Source organism: Pongo pygmaeus, chromosome 2, assembly GCF_028885625.2.
Source record: "Pongo pygmaeus isolate AG05252 chromosome 2, NHGRI_mPonPyg2-v2.0_pri, whole genome shotgun sequence".
In the NCBI taxonomy this organism is placed as follows: domain Eukaryota; kingdom Metazoa; phylum Chordata; class Mammalia; order Primates; family Hominidae; genus Pongo; species Pongo pygmaeus.
This window is the reverse complement of record NC_085930.1, coordinates 207,151,161-207,176,145: the sequence shown is the minus strand read 5'-3', so window position 1 is coordinate 207,176,145 and position 24,985 is coordinate 207,151,161. Positions and strand designations below refer to the sequence as shown.

The 24,985-nt window shown below is 43.1% G+C and overlaps 1 protein-coding gene across 3 annotated transcripts in view; it reads right to left on the bottom strand.

The window, feature by feature from the left end:
• The window catches only part of SENP5 (SUMO specific peptidase 5), a 67,049-nt gene extending 42,901 nt beyond the window's left edge, over positions 1 to 24,148 (bottom strand). Inside the window, exons 1-2 of one of the 3 annotated variants that reach the window (XR_010125609.1) lie at positions 23,921 to 24,113; positions 4,909 to 6,449 (exon numbers count right to left, since the gene is read on the bottom strand). Coding sequence is in view for 2 of the 3 variants with exons in the window: in XM_054480480.2 (XP_054336455.1) it covers positions 4,909 to 6,418 (1,510 nt within the window). In the remaining variant the exon portion in view is untranslated. Of the gene's footprint in view, positions 1 to 4,908; positions 6,450 to 23,920 lie in introns of all 3 variants that reach the window. The other 2 variants (XM_054480480.2, XM_054480481.2) reach the window with 2 other exon arrangements.
• Positions 24,149 to 24,985: the final 837 nt, after the last annotated feature.

Here is a 24,985-nt window from a genome sequence, read left to right as displayed (position 1 = left end):
CCCTCAAGCGATCCTTCTGCCTCAGCCTCCTAAAGTGCTGGGATTACAGATGTGAGCCACCATGGCCGGCCTATATTTGTTTCTTTTTAACAGCTTTATTGAGATGTGATTCACACACCACAAAATTTGCCCCATTAAAGAACACAATTCCCTGTTTTTTAATATATTCAGATTGTGTAACTATCACTACTACCTAATTCCAGAACACCTCCATTACCCCACAAAGAAACTCTATACCCATTAACAGTCATCTCTCATTCCCCTTCTTCCCAGCTCCTGGCAACCATTAATCTACTTTATATCTCCATGTATTTGCCTATTCTGGACATTTCAAATGAATGAAATCATATGTTATAAGGCCTTTTGTGTCTGGCTTTTCACTTAGCATGTTTCCAAGGTGCATCCACATTTAAGTATATATCGGTGTTTATTCCTTTTATAGAATAATATTCCATTGTATAGATATACCAAATTTTATTTATCCATTCATCAGTTGTTGAACATTTAGGTTGTTTTCACTTTCTGGCTATTATGAACGATGCTGTTACAAGCATTCGTGTACACGTTTCTGTGTATTTGGTTTTAATTAGCCAAACTTTTAATCCATCTGGAATGTTTTGTGGCACAGGAATCTATCCCTTTTCCCTCCAAAAGAAGTAACCATCCAAGTTATTTCTCTTGGATGTGCTATAATTTTACCAAACTAAATTTAGTGTGAGTTTGTGTATGTATTTGTGTGTTTTAATCCTGATTGGCACTTACAAAGCCTTTCAACTTTAGACTCAGACTTTCTTTCACTTCTAGAAAACATCCCTAATTTCTTCAGTTTCCCTTCCATTATCTCCTGGCATACTCATGACATAGAGGTTAGAACTTTAAAGTGAAGCAAGAACTTAAAGAACTTGCAAAGTAATCTCAGTACAGAGTTCTAGACTTTCATACACTCCCTCAAATCTTTTACAGTTGTCTTGCATAAGCGTATCAGTATTAATTTTTTTGGCAGCAACCCGCTACTGTCATTTTTACAAAGCATTCACCTTGGTTTTCAAGGGAGGAGCTTTCTTCTTACACTCATATTTCATCATTTTATGTAATACTGAATAAAATTATGAAACTGCAACAAGTAAATTTCCCCTAAGTATAACTGACTCTTAAACATGTAAATCAACTGAGGAGCATAATGTGCAGTCACATTAGAGACAAGCCAGCATTCAGCACACCACAGAACTCAATAGTGGCTAATGTTATAGAAGTCAGTTAAAGGATTATCTATTGTACTCATTGCCCCATTAATCAATACTGAGGTTTAGTTCTGTTATTTGCTGAATTTGTCTATTTCATTGTGTTGGCTTTTCTCAGAGGATGGTGATAGACTGTTAGTTCATCTCTACTTAGGTAACTTGCTGAGAATTGAGGGCAAAGGGCTATGATGGGCAGTAGCTGCTGCTCTACCTTGAACTATTTTCAGTGGGAATAAGGACACTAAGAACCCCAGCAGCTGTTCTGAAAATGGATGTTCCTCACTCTTGCCAAGTGTTACAAGGTGTACGTGTGTGGGTGAGTATCCTGTCTCTTGTCCTTAGACTTTTGGCTTGATAACAGATTTGTTCTTTGCTGATATGTGGCACAGGCAGGGAGAGATTCCCCAACTACTCAGTCTTTACCATGGGTGTCCCCTTTCCTCTCCACTTCCACCATCTCCAGAAATATGAGCACTCAGTATCACACCACTTCCCTGTACTAATCTTCCTTCTGCCCGCCTGGACCTTCCCTCTACTTTTTGCCCAGTGGGAGCTGATTCTCAGTTTCTGATCCACCAAAACTCTCTCCTCCTTGTTTGTGAGTATGAAGACACATGTGTTTTTAATATTTTTTCATAATTTCTATGGATTTGGTAGGAGGAAGAAGAGACTCCATGAGCTTACTTCATTCTCTTAAACCTGAAACTGCTATTGGCTTCTGATTGATATTCTGTAGTAATTCAAGGAAGCTTCCTTTATTACTAGTTTTCTAAGAGATTTAAACACAAAAGGAAACAATTTTACTAACAGGCTTTTCAGCACTTGCTGAGATACCATTTTTTTCCCCTTTGGCCTATTAAAATAGTGAATTATATTGTCACTAACGTGAATTCTGTAAGAATTCCTACTTCCTCAGGTCATGCTACAGGTTTTACTATGTGCATATTCAATTTATCAATTGTATTTGAAAGTGTTACATCTATAAAGGTTAATTGGCATTTGTGGGTAAATGCTAATTTTTTTCAGGTTTAAGTATCATGGGTCTGCTAACCTCAGTAGGGAAATCTGGCTTTACTCTAGGACAGTACAGACAAGAGTTTTTTTGGTTTTTGTTTTTTTTAATTTGCTAGGACTCTGTACTTTGTGTCTTTTTGTGAGGAAGAATTTATTTATTTATTTATTTATTTATTTATTTATTTATATTTTTTTTGAGACAGAATCTTGCTCTGTCGCCCAGGCTGGAGTGCAGTGGCGCGATCTCGGCTCAATGCAAGCTCCGCCTCCCCGGTTCACACCATTCTCCTGTCTCGGCCTCCCAAGTAGCAGGGACTACAGGCGCCTGCCACCACGCCTGGCTAATTTTTTAAATTTTTAGTAGGTACGGGGTTTCACCATGTTAGCCAGGATGGTCTCGATCTCCTGACCTCATGATCCGCCCGCCTCAGCCTCCCAAAGTGCTAGGATAACAGGCGTGAGTCACCGTGCCCAGCCAGAAGAATTTATTATACTTAATGGTTGGAAAGAGAAAGTGCTCAGAACTGTTTCAACTACTAAGAAATAAACCTCCTAACTAACTCCCCAAAGCCAATGGTAATAATATCCATCCAGATGTCCTATACAAATGCATATGCACACATATATACACATACTCATCCTACATATGTCATATACATCTTTTAACAAAATGGTTTCATAACATTTTGCAACTTACTGTTTTTGCTTTTTTTTTTTTTTTTTTTTTTTGTGAGACAGAGTCTCGCTCTGTTGCCCAGGCTGGAGCACGGTGGCATAACCTAAGCTCACTGCAACCTCCGCCTCCCAGGTTCAAGCGATTCTCCCTGCCTCAGCCTCCTAAGTAGCTGGGATCACAGCTACTTAGGAGTGCTGGGATCACGCACCACAACACCTGGCTGATTTTTGTATTTTTAGTAGAGATGGGGTTTCACCATGTTGACCAGCCTCGTCTTGAACTCCTGACCTCAGGTGATCCGCCCACCTCAGCCTCCCAAAGTGTTGGGATTACAGGCATGAGCCACAGCACCTGGCCTGTTTTCACTTTATACAGACATCTTTCAGTATCAAAATATAGATCTATATTCTTAAACAGCTGCATAGCAAACTATTGCCTGAATGGGCCATAATTTATACTATCATATTGTCTTCCAAAGAAATGTTTACACCAGTTTACCTTATGGGATAGATTTTTGACAAGAGAAGGCTTCTTAAAGCATGACATAAAAACTAGAAGCCTCAAAGTCAAAGATAGACAAGTTTTAGGCCGGGTGCAGTGGCTCAAGCCTGTAATCCTAGCACTTTAGGCAGACTGGCCGAGGCGGGCAGATTGCCTGAGCTCAGGAGTTCGAGACCAGCCTGGGCAACATGGTGAAACACTGTTCTACTAAAATACAAAAAATTAGCCGGGCATGGCAGCGTGTGCCTGTAGTCTCAGCTACTTGGGAGGCTGAGGCAGGAGAACTGCTTGAACCAGGAAGCAGAGGTTGCAGTGAGCCGAGACTGCGTCACTGCACTCCAGCCTGGGTGACAAAGCAAGATTCCACCTCCAAAAAATAAAAAATAAAAAATAAAAAAAGACAGATAAGTTTTACTACATAAGAACTGAAAACTCCTATTAAGCAAAAATATCAAACAATTTTGGGGTACTGAAGGCTTTTACCTTTCGTGAGGGACCATTCTTATGACATTTATAATCAGCAATTAATTTAACATTTTTATGACTAGAATGACACCAAGTTCCCTGAAGGTCATATATTCTGTTCATTGCTACATTCTTAGGAACCAGCACAGTGCCTGGTACATTGAGCGTCTCCTATATTAAAAAAAAAAATAAAACAGAAACAATCCAGTTGAAAAATAGGCCAAGGGGCAGGGCACGGTGTCTCACGCCTGTAATCCCAGCACTTTGGGAGGCCAAGGTGGGTGGATCACCTGAGGTCAGGAGGTCGACACCAGCCTGGCCAACGTGGTGAAACCCCATCTCTACTAAAAATACAAAAATTAGCCAGGCGTGGTGGCGGGCGCCTGTAATCCCAACTACTCGGGGGGCTGAGACAGGAGAATTACTTGAACCCAGGAGGCGGAGGTTGTGGTGAGCCAAGATCGCACCATTGCACTCCAGCCTGGCGACAGAGTAAGACTCCATCTCAAAAAAAAGAAAAATAGGCAAAGGAAAACCATGCACACACAAAAAAGTGGCCAATAAACACAGAAACAGATGTTCAAACTTAAAACTCAAAAATGCAAATTAAAACAAAACTCTGTGATCTGTAAGACTGGCAAAGCTTAACAAATGTAAACTGGTTCAACTTTTTGGAGGGTAACTTAATTATCTTAAAAATTTAAGTGTGAATATTCCTTCACCATCAATTCTAATAATGAGAATTTAGCTTACAGGAACAAATGTATAAATGTAAAGACATAATTTCATCGCACTATTAGCTTATGAAAAAAATGGAATCAATGCAAGTGTCTACGAGGATTAAATGGTGGAACATCTCCATAATGCAGCAATATAAAAGGCTTCAAGAAGACTAACTGGTTTAAAGAAATATCCATGAGTGGGAGAAAAAAATAGCACTCTTATTAGCAAGGATAATGCACAGCAAATGTGAGCTTGGAGTTTGAGGGAGAATAAAGGAAAAGTGCATACCAGAAAGACAGACTGACAGCTGTTCATCATCCACTGGAGAGGCTTTTTGACTGTTCTTTCCACCTCCTACTTGATTTTCTAGTTTGAGTCCACTGCACACCAAGGGAGCCTCCAGTGGACTTTTACAGTAAGGGTGGTCCAGCAACTCAGAACTAAGAATGTTCTGCTTGAGAGATCCATCCTCCTCCATCTGGTATGAGTTCTCATTTTGAACAGACTTTTGGGACATAGGCCCATCTACGCTACTCACAGATGTATCTGCTCCAGACACTGACAGTTTTACTCTGTCATCACTGACAGAACTTGTCTGATTTTCCTGACCCAGAGTCATAATTTCTCTTTCAGTTTCTGAAATGAACATGGTATTAGAACGATGTTCTGGTAAGGGGATGTCATGAATCAGCTCCGTACACTCCCACTTAGGAGAACAGGATGACTGGTCCCAGGCGTTTGTGGCACTGCCATTCTGTTGGTCAGGGAATGCTTCATCTAAACTAAGCTCCTTGCCCAAGAAAGAGCTTCCTTTAGTGTGGCAATCAGGCACATGAGAGTTCGTCCCCTTCACCACAGCATTGCTGTCCATATCTGGAAAGTACGGCTGATGCCGACAAGAAGGGTCTTTAGGTTCTGGGGAAGGAAATGGGCTGCAACTGCCACCCTCACCGTTCTCCCTACGGGTCTCTTGATGGTCCCCAGTGACCTTCTGTACCCAGCTTCGCTGGGCTTTTCTTAGCTTGCAAACCTTGCTTTTGGTTCTGAAGTGCTGGGATCTGAGAATCCTGTACCGAAATCTAATCATGGATAATTTCTCATACATCATAAGAGGAGATAATTTTATTCTTCTATGTTGGTTAAGTTGGAACTTTTTTGGAATCAAGGGTCCCCTATTCCTGTGGTGCTCCGGCCCTTGGCAGCAGCTGTAACAAAAGCCCTTTCTCTTATGGTTGCTCAAGGTGACCACAATCGTGCCACTCTCACCTGGACTTTGGCTCTCCCCATTGAACTTCATGGGAAAGTCAGAAGCTTGTGGGTCTGTCCTAGGTCTGTGACCATTGGCCTGACCTAAAGCACTATTTGATGGAAAGTCAGTAACTGCCTTCAAGAGATTTTTCTCTCTGCAGTATTCATGGTCAGAATTCTTTGCTGATGACAACAACTTCTCTGCTTGGAGTCTCAGGAGAGTCTTTGAGGAGGAAATGAAGTGTTTAGTGTCCTTTCTTTTCACTTTAGAGGATAAAGTACTAACATTTTGAGTAGCCACATTGAACTTGGTCTTAGCACAAAGGGGTTCATCCTTGATCCACGTTTTCTGGATTTGAAGAGCTTTCTTTCTACCCTGGAAATGTTTCAACTGTCTATTCCAAGTAACTGGCCTTCCCAGCTTAGCTTTCAGAATGCACAAGTGTTGGTGAAAATAAAACTTCTTAAAGCCTCCAAACCCAGTATTCCATTTCTCAGAAAAGGCTAAGTGGATTCCTTTCCTCCATAGAATTTTCCTCTGTTTTTTCATTTTTCTGATGCATAATGAGATCTGGATGCAGCTGTAAAGAAGAGAAGTAAGTTATATTTCTGTCTAAAAATAAGGTCATGAAGACATATTCACAGTAATTAAGATAGAAAATTGAGGGAAAAAAAGAGTATACATACTTCAATTTAGACTATTAGACACAATGAAATCTTATCCGACCAAGGTTTTCATCACAATGAAAACTGGAGAGGAGGGAGGACATGAGTAGCCTAACAAAAAGCCATTTGCTGTACACCTGCCTCTGAGAAAAATAAACTTAAGAATCATTTTCGACCAGGCACAGTGGCTCACACCTGCAATCCCAGCACTCTGGGAAGCCAAGGTGGGAGATTGCTTGTAATCCTCACACCTGACACCAGCTCCTGGGGAGGCTGAGGCAGAACTGCTTGAACCCTGGAGGCGGAGGTTGCACTGAGCCAAAATCGCGCCACTGCACTCCAGCCTGGGTGACAAGAGTGAAACTCCATCTCAAAAAAAAAAAAAAAATCCGATTTCTGTAACCTCAGTGTGATTTGGAGAGGGAACTGAGGTAAACATGTGTTCAGTCCTCCATTTTCTTCCCCAGAGAAAACTTATACACAGAAAGGTAATACAGCACTTCTGAGTAAATTGTTAGCAAGCTGAAATTAGAATATTGGCTTCTGATTCATAGTCTTTCTTCCACTCTACCTGCAGTGGCTGGTTGCCTTTCTTTCTAAAGAGCCTTCGCTAATATTAGATCTTATTAAATCCTGAGGGGAAGTCATTGTTTGGTTTTGACTGTCATTCATTCCCATCTGCTTCTAGAGTGTGTTCCTGCAGTATATGTGTGTATGCTTGTGTTGGTTCTTGTTTCCTATATTCACTTGAGATCCAGAACCATCACTGGGTGAGAACATTTGATAAAGTCCTGTCCTTGCATGGCTACCCAGAGTCTTTGACTGGTAACAGAGGAGCGTGGCCTCCCTCTTGAGATGCTGACATCACATGTATTTACTAAATATCTACTGGTGCATGACTATACAGAACAAAACTACCTGCTCTTTTAAAAATTTGCTGTATGAAACAAATTATTTTGCTATGAGCAAATTATAATTAAGTCAATATGGAATCAGTCTTAACTGGTATTTGGTCTCCTCTCCCTTCCCCATCCTTCATTTTACAAATGAGAACACAGGGCCAGGCGTGGTGGCCCATGCCTGTAATCCCAGCACTTTGGGAAGCCGAGGCAGATGGATTACCTGAGGTCAGGAGTTCGAGACCAGCCTGGCCAACGTGGTGAAACCCCGTCTCTACTAAAAATACAAAAATAATTAGCCAGGCTTGATGATGGGTGCCTGTAATCTCAGCTACTTGGGAGGCTGAGGCAGAAGAATTGCTTGAACCTAGGAGGTGGACGTTGCAGTGAGCCAAGATTGCGCCACTGCACTCCAGCCTGGGAGACAAGAGTGAAGCTCTGTCTCCAAAAAAAAAAAAAAAAGAAGCTACAGGACCTCAGAGGCAACATATACCTATGAAAGTCAGGAGTATGGGTGGTGCTGAAAAAGGAAGGGCTGGCTCAAAGTCTGAATAAGAAGCAGTGAAACTCCTAGATACCATCTCCTACCGTGGCAGATAATGAAAGTTTCACTTTATGTGGAGGATGACCCAGGATAGTCCAGTATATCATGTACTGCTGAGCACAGGGGTATAGTATACCAGGAGGATAAATGAGTTTACACTGTGAATTCCCCTCCAGGCCCTTCCCCACTCAGCTTCCATAAGACTGGCAAGAAGCTCTATACCCACAAGAAGGCGACTAGTCCCTGGGGAAAAACAGATCATTCACGGAGAAAAAACCAACAGACAGTGATATCTGGGGATGTCGCAACAAAACAAGTCTGAACAATTACTCAATAGGGTGGCCTAAAGTTTAAGAAGCAGTTAGACTCCAGATCCCTACTTAACTCCACATGGCAGGTAAGTGACCCTCCCCTATCCAAGACTGGAAGTTTATCCTTTAGATAAAATAGTAAAATGTAAAATGTAAAAAAGAGTAAAATGGAAAGTCTGCACACAGAGGGACTCCAGGCATAGTTTGAAGATGGAATTATGTACTGCATATGAGACTCCAAACACACTTTGCCACTCATCTCTCAGAATGCTAGCAGTCTGTCTCACCCATGCAAGCAGACTGAAGATTCTTTTCTGGAGACTATAACTAGTCCAACAACAACAACAAAAAAATTCCATAAAGATACAGATATTACCCCACAAAATGGCCCACAGTGTACCCCAAAGTTGGCACGTCCCACCATGTGTTAAGAGTTCCCAAGCAGTTTCTTAGTGGTCATTCTTAAAAACAAATAGACGGGCCGGGCACGGTGGCTCACGCCTGTAATCCCAATACTTTGGGAGGCCAAGGTGGGCAGAGCACTTGAGGTCAGGAGTTCGAGACCAGCCTGGCCAACATGGCAAAACCCCATCTCTATTAAAAATACAAAAATTAGCTGGGCATGGTGGTGCATGCCTGTAATCCCAGCTACTTGGGAGGCTGAGGCACAGGAATCACTTGAACCTGGGAAGCAAAAGTTGTGGTGAGCTGAGATCGCACCACTACAGTCTAGCCAGGGCGACAAAGCAAGACTCTGTCTCAAAAAAATAAAATAAAAAATAAAGGATGACCAAGAATCACCAGACGTCTAGGGATAAAAACAGACCAAAACAAACAGATAAAAGCAAAAACTATATAAAGTCAACTTTTATAAACCAACAGAGAGGGGGAGAAAAGGGAGTTATTGCTTAATGGGTACAAAATTTCAGTTTGGGAAGATAAAAAGGTTCTGGAGATGAATGGTGGTGATGGTTGCACAGCAATGCGAATGTACTTTAATGCCAATGAACCGTACACCTAAAAATGGTTAAAATAGTAAATTTTATGTTACGTATATTTTACCACAATTAAAAAAAAAGAGGGGGCCGAGTGTGGTGGCTCACACCTATAATCACAGCACTTTGGGAGGCCAAGACAGGCGGATCACTTGAAGTCAGGAGTTCGAGACCAACCTGGCCAACAAGGTAAAACCCCAACCCTACTAAAAATACAAAAAAAATTAGCCAGCTGTGGTGGCACGTGCTTGTAATCCCAGCTACTCAGGAGGCTGAGACACGAGAACTGCTTGAACCTGGGAGTTCTGAAGGCTGCAGTGAGCCAAAATTGAGCCACTGCACTCCAGCCTGGGTGACAAACCAAGACTGTCTCACAAAAAAAAACAACAACAACAACAACAACAACTAATACTATCTTCAAAGAAGCAAAAGCAAATATTATATCCATTGAAAAAAAGAACAGGATGTTATTCTTTTTCTAAAGGAATGGCCAAAAACAAGAAAGGGGTCTTGAAAATTAAAAATAATAGCAGAAATTAAAAACTCAACAGAAAGCTTGGAAGTTAAAAAAAATAATAAATAAACAAAATGAAAAGACAACTGATAAACTAGAAAAAAATATTTGCAACATGTATCATAAAGGCCTAATATCCCTAATATATAGAACTCTTAAACTAAGGGATAACTGAAAAAAAGCCTAATGGAAAATAGGAAAAATACATAAGGAGACAATTTACAAATAAAGCTTTTTAAATGTTCCTTAAGCTTAAGAAAGATGTCCAAATTCATTTAAAAGACAATTGGCAAAAATTGTAACACATTCTCTTGGTGGGGAAGAGGGGCCTTTCCACACTTTGTTAGGAGGACTACAAATTGATCCAATCTTTTTGGAGGGTAATTTGGTAACATTTAATAACTACAAAAGTATTTACCTTTTAATCCAGCAACCCCACTTTAAGGAATTTACCTGAAGACATGCCTACAATAATACAAATATACACATGTACAAGGCTATTCATTGCAGCATTGTTTATAATAGCAAAATATTAAAAACAACCAGCAGGGAACTGTGGCTCAGCCTATAATCTCGCACTTTGGGAGGCTGAGATGGGTGGACTGTTTGAGCCCAGGAGTTTGAGACCACTCTGGGCAACATGATGAAACCCCATCTCTACAAAAAATATAAAAATTAGCCAAGTATGGTGGCATGTGCCTGTGGTCCCAGCTACTCAGGAGGCTGAGGTGGGAGGATCAACTGAGCCCAGGAGTTTGTGGTTGCAGTGAGCTGAGATTGCACCACGGCACTCTAGCCTGGGCAACAGAGTGATGTCCTATCTCAAAAAAAAATAAAAAAGGAAAAGGGCCAGGCGCAGTGGCTCACGCCTGTAATCCCAACACTTTGGGAAGCCAAGGTGGGCAGATCACCTGAGGTCGCGAGTTTGAGACCAGTCTGGCCAACACGGTGAAACCCTGTCTCTACTAAAAATACAAACATTAGCCGGGCATGGTGGCACATACCTGTAATCCAGCTACTCAGGAGGCTGAGGCAGGAGAATTGCTTGAACCCAGGAGGCGGCGGTGGCAGTGAGCCGAAATCACGCCATTGCACTCCAGCCTGGGGGACAAGAGCAAAACTCCATCTCAAAAAAAAAAAAAAAAATAGAATAACTGGCTAATACTCTTCAATCACGTCAATCAAAGTCCTGAAAGACAAAAACAGACTGTCCTAGAATGAAAGACTGAGATTAAGGAGACGACAATTAAACAAGGTATAATCCTGGATTAAGTCTCAGTTCAGAAAAAGAAAAGTCATGTGACAACTGACAAAACTGGAATAAGGTGTGCTGATCAGTTAGCAGTATTTTCTAAACATTAATTGCCTGGCCTTGACAATGTGCTGTAGTTCTATAACATTGGAGAGGCCAGGTACAGTGGTGCACACCTGTAGACCCACCTACTTGGGAGGCAGAGGCAGAAGGATTGTTTGAGCCCAAGAGTTCAAGATCAGCCTGGGCAACATAGCAAGACTCTGTCTCCTTAAAAAAACTGAAGCAAGGTTGGGCACGGTGGCTCATGCCTGTGATCCCAGCACTTTGGGAGGCTGAGGTGGGTGGATCAACTAAGGTCAGGAGTTCAAGACTAGCCTGGCCAACATAGAGAAACCCTGTCTCTACCAAAAATACAAAAATTAGCCAGGCACGGTGGCATGAACCTGTAATCCCAGCTACTCGGGAGCCTGAAGCGGGAGAATCACTTGAACCCAGGAGACAGAAGTTGCAGTGAGCCGAGATCACGCCACTGCACTCCAGCCTGGGCAACAGAGCGAGACCATGTCTTCAAACAAAAAAAACTGAAACAAAACTTCGGAGCAAAGCTAGGTGAAGCATATATAAAACTGTAATATTTTGCAATTTTTTTCAGTAAATTTGAAGTTATTTCTAAGTTAAAAGTAAAACATTAAAACATTTAAAATTTTGAGCAATCTCCCAGAAAGTACCACAAAACGACAGACTGAAACTAACATAACAACTAACAAAAAAGGTTTACAGAGATGTTAAGTTATCAAAATATTTACCTCCCATGCATCCTTCTCAGAGAGTCACAGGAGAAGGTACTCTGGCAAATAAGGGAGTAAGTCAAGAATACACAGGATGCAGGAAATGAGATCCAAAAACAAGGGTCAGGCAAAAAGAATACTAAAGATAACAGTAAAAATAGATGCAGAATGACAATGTGCCTCAAGCCTGGAGGGCCACCAATCCAGAAGGGAATGGTCAAAAGTCAGTCAAAAGGCTCCAAGAATGTGATCCTGATAGAATTTCTAAAGTGTATGAATGCAAATAAAGGAGACACAGACAACCAGAAGAGAGTCTGCAGTTAGTAGGTGGTACAGAGAACACTAAACAAAAGATAAAGACAATTAATTTCAGGGACAACAGAAAAATGTACAAGAAAGGGAAAACAGTGGTTGTAAACCTTGGTATACTACATGGTTTAACTATGACTACCATTTACATAATAGTAATAAGCTAAACACTGATCTAACCCAATGCTTCTCAACCAGATACTCCATACCACCTCAACCCAACATTTGGAAATGCGTGGGAAATTCTTGGTTGCTGTAATACATTCAGGTTGGTATTGACATTTACCACTGGGGTCCAAGGATGCTAAGTATCATGCAATAAACACAACAATGAAGGATTATCTCACCTGGAATGGTAATACTGCCCCTTATAGTATCCCTATAGTGGGAAGATACAGTGGTATCTTGGAGGGAAGATAAGAAGTATGCAAGTACACAGACGTGGGGAACAGATGTAAAAAAGAACAATCTTCATCTTCAAGTCAACAGATAAAGCATAAACTAAGTAATCAAAAGTTACATTATAAAAAGGTAATTTAGGCCAGGCATGGTGGCTCATGCCTGTACTCCCAGCACTTCGGGAGGCCGAGGCGGGCGGATCATTTGAGGTCAGGAGTTCGAGACCAGCCTGGCCAACATGGTGAAACCTTGTCTCTACTAAAAATACAAAAATTAGCCAGACATGGTGGCGGGCGCCTGTAATCTCAGCTACTCGGGAGGCTGAGGCAGGAGAATCACTTGAACCCAAGAGACGGAGATTGCAGTAAGCGGAGATCATGCCACTGTACTCTGGCCTGGGTGACAGGAAGACTCCGCCTCATAAAAAAACAAAAATAAAAAGGTAATTTAAAGACATGTTGTTTATACCAAAACAATACCTCAAAGACTTGAAAGAGGATGCTTTTGGTGAATGGGAAACAGCAGAAAAGGGCAAGATTCTGAGAACTAAGTCAGGAAAAAAGGCTAGAGGTTTCTACCTTCAGCATATAGATTTCCACTATAAGGCACAGTACCTTATCCTTAACTATGCATGGTATCCCTCAGTCCAGATAATAATCGTTTTCTACTCCAGATAGTAAGTCTCTGGTTACCCTATTTATGTCTACGGGGAGAAGAAAGGGAGGTCAGGAATGGAAATACTTTTCTGAAACAGACTTTCAAACAACTCCTCATATTTTCTGTCCCACCTCCACCTCCACAGTACACGACACAGCTAATCTTGAGACTTTTAAAGGGTTTGGTAACATAACATGACTATTTGAAGGCTCTCTCCATTGTTGGTTTAGGATACAGCTTTCTCAAGTTGGCGAATTAGGTGCCATTAGTCTTTTCTGCTTTCCAGCTTTCACGATATTGTTGTTATTCTCATTGTTCCTGTTCTTTGTTATCTAGAGGGTTTTAGGTCCTCTATTGTTTTAATGAAATTTTCAGGCTGGCATGAAATTAAATGTATGTATTCAATCCACCACCTTTACCATGATACACTGCTGAATGGAAAAAATCAAGCTGCTGACCAATATGTACCAGCACACTTTTGTTAAAAGGAAAAATATATGCATATGCTTGAATGTCTGGAGAAAAATATCTAAAAGCATATACACCAAACTATCAAAAGTTTAGGATCACAGTTCCCAAACTGTGCCCAAGGTAACCTGGGATTCTGTAGAGAACTCACAAGAGCACCACAGGAAATTCTAAATTACAGGGAAAAAGTAATCTTCTATACTTGTCAAACAACCTATCAACTACTAGTTCAAGACAGTTCAGGTTCAAAATAGATCACACTATGTTCCTTTTGATGATATCATAATCTTTGCAAAGCTGAGTATCTGTTGGTTGCTGTGATTTTAAAAAAAATACTGTGCAAAAATCAATTTAGAGCAAAAAATGAGTGGAGAAAACAAAGATGTAAACAAATGTTATTTATTTTTTAAAATAGCGAGATAGTGGCCGGGCATGGTGGCGCATACCTGTAAGCACAGCACTTTAGAAGGTCGAGCAGGGCAGATCACCTGAGGTCAGGAGTTCCAGACCAGCCTGGCCAACATGGTGAAACCCTGTCTCTTACTAAAAATACAAAAATTAGCCATGTGTGGTGGTGGGCACCAGTAATGGCCAGCTTCTCAGGAGCGTGAGGCAGGATAATCGCTTCAACCAGGGAGGTGGAGGCTGCAGTGAGCCAATATCACGCCACTGCACTCCAGCCTGGGTGACACAGTGAGACTCCATCTCTAAATCAATATCTAAAATTAAAAATTAAAAAAATAAAATAAGGTAGCGAGATGGGGTCTCACTATGTTGCCCAGACTGGTCTTGAACTCCTGGCCTCAAACGATCTTCCCACCTCAACCTCCCAAAGTGCTGGGATTACAGGCATGAGCCTCCATGCCCAGCCAAAAGCAAATTTTTTTTAATTAAAAAAAGTAAAAAGCAATGTGGGTGGCAGTGTCCAATATGATTCCACGGTTTGGGTTTTTTAGTGCCCAACAAGTATATACGGTAAATAACTGCAGTTATTTAAGAATGAAATTAAAATGTAATTTTGTCTTTCTCTTATTTCTTTGAGAGTGTCTCACTCTGTCACCCAGGCTGGAGTGCACTGGTGCCATCAGAGCTTGCCCCAACTTTCCAGGCTCCAGCAATCCTCCCTCAGCCTCCTGAGTAGCTGGGACTACAGCAGACACACACCACCATGCCTGGCAATTTTTTTTTTTTTTTTTTTTTTTGTAGAAATAAGGTCTATGTTGCCCAGACTGGTCTTAAACTCCTGGACTCAAGTGATCCACCCACCAAAAGAGCTGAGATTACAGACATGAGCCATCACATCTATCCGATTTTCTCTTTCAATTTGTGTATTTCTTAGATGTCAATTAGGTTGCAAGAACATAAATACTTTTTTCTTTTCTTTTTTTTTTTTTTTTTTTTGAGACAGAATCTCACTCTGTCGCCCAGGCTGGAGTGCAGTGGCGCAATCTCGGCTCACTGCAAGCTCCCGGGTTCACGCCATTCTCCTGCCTCAGCCTAGCTGGGACTATAGACGCCCGCCACCAGGCCCGGCTAATTTTTTTTGTATTTTTAGTAGAGATGGGGTTTCACTGTGTTAGCAAGGATGGTCTCAATCTCCTGACCTCGTGATCCACCTGCTGGAATTACAGGCATGAGCCACAGCGCCCGGCCCATAAATACTTCTTAAGCTGTTTGAACCTAATTATTTAATAAATCAAACTGTTAAGCTTAGGGACATGTAAAAAATACATTAAGGAGGGTGTAAACAGAGAAAGTTTAGGAACCTCTAGTTCAGAATATTGTGTTTTACTTTATCAGTGGAAAAATCACTTCTGTATAAACAAACTTCTTAATATGAAACAAACAGTGTAATTCAAATAAACTCTTACTATGGTACACTGCCAATATCGGCCAGGCATGGTGGCTTATGCCTGTAATCCCAGCACTTTGGGAGGCAGAGGTGGAGTATCGCTTGAGCCCGGGATTTCAAGATCACCTGCCTGGGCAACACACGGAGATCCTGTCTCCAAAAAAAATAGCCAAAAGTGGTGGTACATGCCTGTGTTCCCATCTACTCAGGAAGGTGAGGTGGAAGGATCGCTTGGGCATGGGACATCAAAGTTTCACTGAGCTATGATCACACCACTGCACTCTACTTTGGGTGACAGAGCAAGACCCTGTCTCAAAAAAATAAAAAATAAAAATAAAAAGGTCAAGTTCAGGGTACAATGGAAATATCTGGCAAAAGGGTCAGGAAACACCTCTCTGAAGAAATTATTTTTTCTCTGAAGAAATTAGTTTTCAGCTGAGACAAATGATGAGCAAGACTTACTAGGAAAGAGAGGGAATTCAGTATTTCAAGGAACGGAAAGAACTTCAGTAACGCTTAGAGGCACCGAAGGGGTAGGTAAGGAACAGAAGAGCTAAATTCATGATGCTGATACTTAACATAAGGTTGGTGTGAAGCCACTGAAAGACAAAGATCTGATTCATACTCTTGAAAAAAATCATTCTACCTGCAATGTGCAGAATGGCTGGGAGAAGGCCACAGCAGAAGAAACCCATTAGGAATTTGTTACAGGTAAATCAATGCAGACACAGTGGGAAAGCTTCTTGGATTAAGAGAAAAACTGGGAGGATATAGCAAAGTGAATCAATCTTCAGGACACAGAAATGACAGGACTTGTCATTTGTCAAAAGCCTATCTGTTGTTGGGGGTAAAAGTTCCAGTATCAGCTACTAGGTAGATAGTGCTATCACTGATAGGAAACACAGATGGAGATCGATTAGGGGAAGGTTATACTGAACTATGCCTTTAGTCTTTCACATGTTCAATTTGAGATGACCATTAGAAATCCAAGTGGATATATACAGTTGGATACACAGTTCAAGAATTCTGAAAAGAGGACATCATGTGAATTCCAGTTTTCAGCTTAGAGTAACCAAAGCTATAGAAAATGATAAGATCACCTAGAAAGAATTTGCAAAAGGTAGAAGAGAATGAGAGAATGTACCCTAGGGCAATATCCCAAGGACCTCTAGGAATTTTTTTTTTTCCCCACTCTTGTTGCCCAGGCTAGAGAGTTTTGCTCTTGTTGCCCAGGCTGGAGTACAATGGCACGATCTCAGCTCACTGCAACCTCCGCCTCCCAGGTTCAAGCAATTCTCCTGCCTCAGGCTCCCAAGTAGCTGGGATTACAGGCATGTGCCACCACGCCCAGCCAATTTTGTATTTTTAGTAGAGATGGGGTCTCTCCATGTTGGTCAGGCTGGTCTCGACCTCCTGACCTCAGGTGATCCACCCAACTCAGCTTCCCAAAGTGCTGGGATTACAGGCGTGCCCAGCTGGAACTCCAGGATTTAAGAGTGAGATAAAGAAAGAAGACTAAGCAAAGGAAAGTGAAAAAAAATGACCAGGGAGATAAGGTCAAAAATCAGATAAAGGTGGTATCAGCAAAGCTAGAACAGGTTTCTAAAAAGAGGGAAATGGTCAGTCAAAGGTTGTTGAGAAGTCAAGCAAGATAAGGATTAAAAGTGTTCACTGAATTCTCTTGACATTTGCAGGAGAATTTTTAGTACAATGGAAAGAACAAAAACCAAAGTGGAATAAAAAAGGCGATATATAAAAATTGTTCAAGAAGCCTGAGTAAAGCTGAAACATTTTTTTAGTGGAGATTCTTATACATGTTTAAATTCTGATGAAGTACTTTACTTGTGGATAAAGACTGCAGATTAAGCAGACACATTTTACCATCATTCCCTCCTAAAACTTCATTAAGAATTAAAAAATTGTCCTTTATCTTTTTTTTTTTTTTAAAAAAAAGGTCTCATTCTGTCAGCCATGGCTCACTGCAGCCCCAAACTCCCAGGCTCAATCAAGTAATCCTTCTGACTTAGCCTTCTGAGTACCTAAGATTACAGGTGTGAGCCAATAAATTAATTTTTTAAAAGAAAAAACCAGCCAGGCACCATGGTGCATGTCTGTAATCCCAGCTACTCAACAGGCTGAGGCACAAGGATCCTTTGAGGCCAAGAGTTTGAGACCAACCTGGGCAACACAGCAAGACCCATCCCTAAATAACTAATTAAAATTTATGGTTTTTGTTTTTCGTTTTTTTTTTTTTTTTTGAGACGGAGTCTCACTATGTCACCCAGGCTATAGTGCAGTGGTGCATCTCAGCTTACTGCAACCTCCGCCTCCCAGGTTCAAGGATTCTCCAGCCTCAGCCTCCCGAGTAGCTGGCACTTCAGGCGCCAGCCACCACGCCCGGCTAATTTTTTGTATTTTTAGTAGAGATGGGGTTTCACCGTGTTAGCCAGGATGGTCTTGATCTCCTGACCTCGTGATCCACCCACTTCGGCCTCCCAAAGTGCTGGGATTACAGGTGTGAGCCACCACGCCCAGCCACCAAGAATTTTTTAACTTAATTTTTTAAAGATATAATTTACCTACAGTGAAACACATAAACCTGAAGGGCTTTTGTTTTTTAAAGCATATGTACACAAAATGGAAGACCGAACAACAGCAAAAACATTTTGAAAGTTGGAATGTGGACTGACTTAAAGATCTAAAGAAGTTAAGTCTCAGCTGGCGCCGGGTGCGGTGGCTCACGCCTGTAATCCCAGCACTTTGGGAGGCCGAGGCAGGAGGATCACCTCAGGTCACGAGTTCAAGACCAGCCTGACCAACACGGAGAAACCCCATCTCTACTAAAAATACAAAAATTAGCCAGGCATGATGGCACACGCCTGTAATCCTAGTTACTCAGGAGGCTGAGGCAGGAGAATCGCTTGAACCCAGGAGATGGAGGTTGTGGTGAGCCAAGATTGTGCCACTGTACTCCAGTCTGGGCAACAAGAGCAAAACTCCATCTCGAGAAAATAAATAAATAAATAAAATCTCGGTCAGATGTGGTGGCTCACGCCTGTAACCTCAGCACTTTGGGAGGCTGAGGCGGGCGGATCACCTGAGGTCAGATGTTTGAGACCAGCCTGGCCAACATGGCCAACCCCGTCTCTACTAAAATACAAACATTAGCCGGGCATGGTGGTGTGCACCTGTAATCTCAGCTACTTGGGAGGCTGAGGCAGGAGAATTGCTTGAACCTGGGAGGTGGAGGTTGCAGTGAGCCAAGTTCATGCCACTGCACTCCAGCCTGGGAAACAGAGCGAGACTCCGTCTCCAAAAAAAAAACAAACAAAAAAAAATCTCAAGCTTGCAGGGAGGAAAGCAATCTAAAGAACAATACCTCAAAACAGGTCAGGAATTGTTCTACAGAGGGATGTGAACATGAATATGATGCTAAAAATAAAAGAATTGGTCAAATGATTTAAATATCCTCCCACATGCCACAAAACCAGCCAACTGTCCCCTACCCATCCTTGCAGAAACCTGGAGTCTTCTTCTCTAGACTAGAACAGCACAGCCCAATAAAATTTCTGCAATGACAGAAATATTCTATATCTGCTGTGCCCAATATGGTAGCCTCTGGGCAAATGTGGCCATTGAGCACTTGAAACGTGTCTAGTGCAAGTAAGGAACTAAACCTTTAATTTTAATTATTTAGATTTAGGCTGCTACATGTGGCTAGTGGCTACCGCACTGGATAGTGCAGCTCCGCTATCCAATATGGTAGCCACTAACAACATGTAGCAGCTTAAAACAATCCTATGTAAAAACAAAGAATTCCTGGACTGGAAAGCTTTTCAACTGGTCCAGTTGAGAATGAGGTCATCTTACTGAAAATAGTTGGGTTACATGAACATGAATGAGTGTTCATATAATGAATGCTAAGACCTCCAGCCTTTCCCTAAGTTTAGCAGCCAGACTGCTGGAAGCCCAATTTGTACTCTCCAAGTAGGAGATCCCTTCTTCTTTAGGGAATCTGACCCTGGAGAGAAGACAAGATACTGCCATTGAAGGTTCTCGAATACAACGGTCCAGTAATTAAAAGCAAACTTCACATGCGTTTCCTTTACATTTCTGCCCCTGTATTCCCAGCCATGCTGCTGTATGTTCGTATTGACCAAATATCAACATTCCTTCAAAGATAAAACACACACACAAGGGAAATAGAAGGTTTACATTCTTATTAGATAGATACTCACTGACCCTAGGACAGCCCCAAGTCTAAACAGCTCCTTAAGGAGCCCAATATTTGGGTGAAAGTTCGCAGCGCAGCCACTGTACAGGTTAACTGAAGCTTCACTATGAAAAAGTTGTATCGGCCAAGCGTGGTGGCTCACGCCTGTAATCCCAGCACTTTGGGAGGCCAAGGCAGGCGGACTGCTTAAATCAATCTGCATTCCAACTTCCAAAATGTTTTGCTATTTTTCTGTCTTCCATTTTGTGTACATATGCTTTAAAAAACAAAAACCCTTAAGGTCTATGTATTTGACTGTTTTTTTTTTGTTTGTTTTTTGAGATGGAGTCTCGCTGTGTCACCCAGGCTGGAGTGCAGTGACCTGATCTCGGCTCACCGCAACCTCCACCTCCCAGGTTCAAGAGATTCTCCTGCCTCAGCCTCCTGAGTAGCTAGGAGTACGAGTGTGTGCCACCATGCCCAGCTAATTTTTGTATTTTTAGTAGAGATGGGGTTTCACTATGTTAGCCAGGCTGGTCTCAAACTACTGACCTCAGGTGATCTACCCGCCTCGGCCTCCCTAAGTGCTAGGATTACAGGAGTGAGCCACTGCGCCAGGCCGTAAATTATATCTTTAAAAAATTAAGTTAAAAAATTCTTGAAAATTTTAGTCTCAAGTAGTTTCAGTCAGAAGACTGCCTCAAGAGCCAGCAAGTGACTTCTAACCTTCAATTTTTGCTAGGTTGTTACAGCTCCCTAGAGCTGCTTTGTTTCAATGTTAAATCTACAGTATCAGTTTAGACTGAAACTGTAACCCTGGGTTCATACTAACCCTTCACATGTACCTCTACTTGTCTCCTGTCAGAATCTGAAATTCAACATCAATTAAAACTTCAGAATTAAGGTATTCCAGACACAAAAATAAAATTTTAGAGATTCAGCTATTTGGTTTCTCAGATACATACCAGGTCTCTCTAGACTCTGAATGTATTAGACAACCTATGTGTTAACATGACTTGTTTTTTGTTTTTTGTTTTTTTTTTCTGAGACAGAGTCTCACCCTGTTGCCAAGGCTGGAATGCAATGGTGCAACCTCGGCCTCATGGGTTCAAACCATTCTCCTGCCTCAGCCTCCCGAGTAGCTGGGATTATAGGCGCCCGCCACCATGCCCAGCTAATTTTTTTGTATTTTCAGTAGAGATGGAGTTCCACTATGTTGGCCAGGCTTTTCTCGAACTCCTGACTCGTGATCTACCCGCCTCGGCCTCCCAAAGTGCTGGGATTACAGGCATGAGCCAGCGCGCCAAGCTAACCTGACTTTTTAAATCATTGACTTTAGGATGTCCTTTGTCATCTGGTTGTAGAAAATCAACATGCTGCTGACCGGATACAGTGGCTCACACCTGTAATCCCCGCGCTTTGGGAGGCCGAGACAGATAGATCACTTGAGGTCAGGAGTTCAAGACCAGCCTGGCCAACATGGTGAAACCCCATCTCTACTAAAAATACAAAAATTAGCCGGGCGTGGTGGTGGGCGCTTGTAATCCCAGCTACTTGGGAGGCTGAGACAGGAGAATCACTTGAACCTGGGAGGCAGAAGTTGCAGTGAGCAGAGATCAAGCCGTTGCCCTCCAGCCTGCACAACAAGAGTGAAACTCTGTCTCAAAAAAAAAAAAAAGAAAGAAAGAAAATCAACATGCTATAAACATGATCATTTTAGAGAAAAAAATAATTTAGTATATTTGGAGAATCTGTGATGTAGGGTCCATTTCCAGCTCTACTAATAATAGAGCAGGAATTGCTAAAGCAATGAGAAGGCCACCAAAGAATAATTGGAGAATGAATATATTTCCCTAAAAGAGAATGTTCAACGCAGCCTGATGGCCTATTTACCTTAATTTTGAAAATATTACCCACACCCAAAAAAAAAGTCACAAGGGTTTCACCATAATAAGTAAGAAAAATACATGTAAAGCACTGTGACCACCTTATCAGCTGACCCTTTCTGAGCGTCTAACAAATTCTTTAAATCAGTGACAGAGTACAATCTAACCAAGAAAAGAAAAAAGAACTAAAAATTCGCAAAGACATGCTTAATATCGCGAATGCCAAGGTGATCTACTTCCATCAGAGTTTGGCAACTAGAGAAGCACAGAACCCCCTGTTCTCAAACTGAGCTCCATAGGAAGCTGGCTAATAACACAAAGTAAATGGCCATGCATGCCAGGATGGAAGAGGCAGAAAGGCAGGCCTGCGTATAGAGCACTGGGTTTATGACAAGCTAGAATAAAAGCAAAATATTGTTAAATTTCAATTTTTCTATGATTTTTGAAGGATTCACATAATCGCCTACCAAAAAAAAAAAAAAAAAAGGCTGATTTAGAAAGTAATATAGCCCAGGCGCAGTGACTCACGCCTGTAATCCCAGCACCTTTTTTTTTTTTTTTTTTTTTTTTTTTTTTTTTTTTTTAGACGGAGTTTTGCTCTTGTTGCCCAGGCTGGAGTGTAACGGCACGATCTCAGCTCACCACAACCTCGCCTCCCGGGTTCAAGCTATTCTCCTGCCTCAGCCTTCCGAGTAGCTGGGATTACAGGCATGCGCCACAACGCCTGGCTAATTTTGTATTTTTAGTAGAGATGGGGTTTTCACCATGTTGGTCAGGCTGATCTCGAACTCCCGACCTCAGGTGATCTGCCCGCCTCGGCCTCCCAAAGTGCTGGGATTACAGGCGTCAGCCACCGCGCCCGGCCGATCCCAGCACTTTTGAAAGGCCGAAGCAGGTAGATCACTTGACGTCAGGAGGTCGAGACCAGCCTGGCCAACACGGTGAAACCCCGTGTCTACTAAAAATACAAAAATTAGCCGGGCGTGATGGCGCGCACCTGTAATCTCAGCTACTCTGGAGGCTGAGGCAGGAGAATCGCTTGAACCCGGGAGGAGGTTGCAGTGAGCTGAAAAAATCGCGCCACTGCACTCCAGCCTGGGTGTCAGAGTGAGACCCTGTTCCCCCCCCCAAAAAAATTGTGAGCCAAGGCGTAAATGAAGCCCCCCTCCCCACCACCCTCCTCTACATACCAAGCTTTTCTCCTAGAAAAGATGCACTGGGAAAAAGCTATCTTGAGTAAAAATCAAAACTGATATAAGCCATCACTCATATACCTCATATACCAATATGCCATCAATAAGCGTGAGACATGTGGATGGCTAGAAGAGAGTCTGGTTTCTTCCTGATGCTGCCCACCCAAAACAGAGACTGCAGTTAGGCTCTGACCACACAAGCGCCTGGCATCTCTGGGCACCCTTCTCCATACCAAGCTTAGTTATTCCGGGCAAAATGCAAAAAAAAAAAAAAAAAAAACAAAAAACAAAAAAAAAACAGAATTAGGAACCTATCATGAAATGTCCTGGATATTCTTAAATTAAATTTAACCAGATTCTCAAAACATTTCATAACTAACGTCTGCTTTCTTCATTTAATTCTCCAAACATTATAATTTATATTGGTAGAAGAAAGTCCCACTTTACCTGCGGTGAAAAAGGTCGAAATGTCTAGCATGAGATGAAAAACACTATCAGACAGCAGGGTAGGATTTCACCTCGGCTATTCTCGCTCTAAGTCCAAAACTCCCACATCCTCTCCGCATCCCTCTACCCCAACAGAGTGGCCACAGGGCGTAGAGCGGAGGCTGATACCGCTCAGAGCAGACCGAAGGGAAAAGACGTCTCCCACCGCGCTCATGCCCAAACAGGCTCTCTGGAAAAGGGTCCCGGGGAGCGCGAGGAAAGAAACCAAGGCCGGAAGGAGGCAGAGCGGTCTAAGCAAATAAAAACCCCGGACTTCCAAGGCGGCCGGAGCTGGAGGCCTGTGACAGCGGCTCCTCCTCCCAGAGCTTTCCCGGCTTCAGGAGGAGCTGGGGGGCGCCAGCTTCCCGGTGCCTGCGACGCACAGCCCGGCTGGAGCGAGAGCGCAAGGCAGCGGCCCCTCGGGACGAGCTCGCGCGCCTCCCCCGGAAAGGGAGGCTGTGGTCGAGACGGACGGCGGCCTCCAGCTCGGGCGGGGGAGGGCGGCTCGAGGCCTCCGGACCAGGCGCTGAGGTGGCGCACCGGCGAGGGAATGGCCCCAGCCAGCCCCGCCAGGTGATCGCTGAGTCCGTCACTCGGCTGCCCGCCTCCCCGCTTACCTGCTACCCTCGTTCCTGGCAGCTGCCCCGCCGCCGGCCCCGACGCGGCAGCAGCCTGGACCGCGGACCCCGCCTTCGTCAGCTCCGAGAGAAGCCCCGCCAGCGACGAGGCGTCCGGCCTGCTCGCCGCGGCCACAGCCGCCGAGCTTCCTCTGAAGCGGCTGCCGCGACGCCGGCGCTGGCCTATCGCGTCACCTCCTCCGCGCCCTTCCGCCTGCGGGGCTGGGCCTGGCACCGCCCGCTTCCGGCGCTCCCGCCCCGCCTCCCGACCCGGAGCCGCGCCGCCCCCGCCCGTCACCGCGTTCTTAGCCCCGGCCTCCCTCAGAACGCGCTGGGATGGGAACCGCGTTCAGGAGCTGCTAAGCGCGTTTGAGACTTCAGCCCCTTCTCCAGCTTTTAACCTAAAAGGGCTAAATCAGACCGCAGCTAGTGTACACCCCTACCCTCCGCTGATCCCGTCACCCCTGCGCCGAAAGCAAAAGACCCATTCCAGCTCTGGACGTTGTGAGGCCTGGCCCAGGCGTCCGCTCTCTGATTTTACCATTGATCTTACCCCTGGCATTGTGATTGGCCTCTTTATCTGTGTCCTACCCGCCCCAACTGTGAATGCTTTCTAAAATTATAAGCCAATGTCCTGACAGGTAAAAACATAGTAATAGCAGATTTATGGCGGAAGATGAGTTCAGTTTTGAACATACTCGATCTGGAAGAATAAAGTGGAGGTGACTGCAATGGAATACCAACGGTGTGTTGCTGAGAGCCTGTGTAGGCAGTAAGGATATGCATTGATGGTGGAGAAGATAAAAACAATACCGAAGCCAACTGCAGGATGGTTTGCTTTTAATTATCATGTGTCAGAAAATTCTAAACAATGTTAATGATAAAGTACTTCTTTCCAAACAAAAGCTTTATTTACTCTTAGTTCTAAACAATGGCTACAATTACTGTTGATTTTTTTTTCTTTTTTTTTTTTTTCCAAACACGGTCTTGCTCTCTCGCCCAAGCTGGAGTGCCGTGGCACAACCTAGGCTCGCTGTAACCTCTGCCTCCTGGGATCAAGCGATC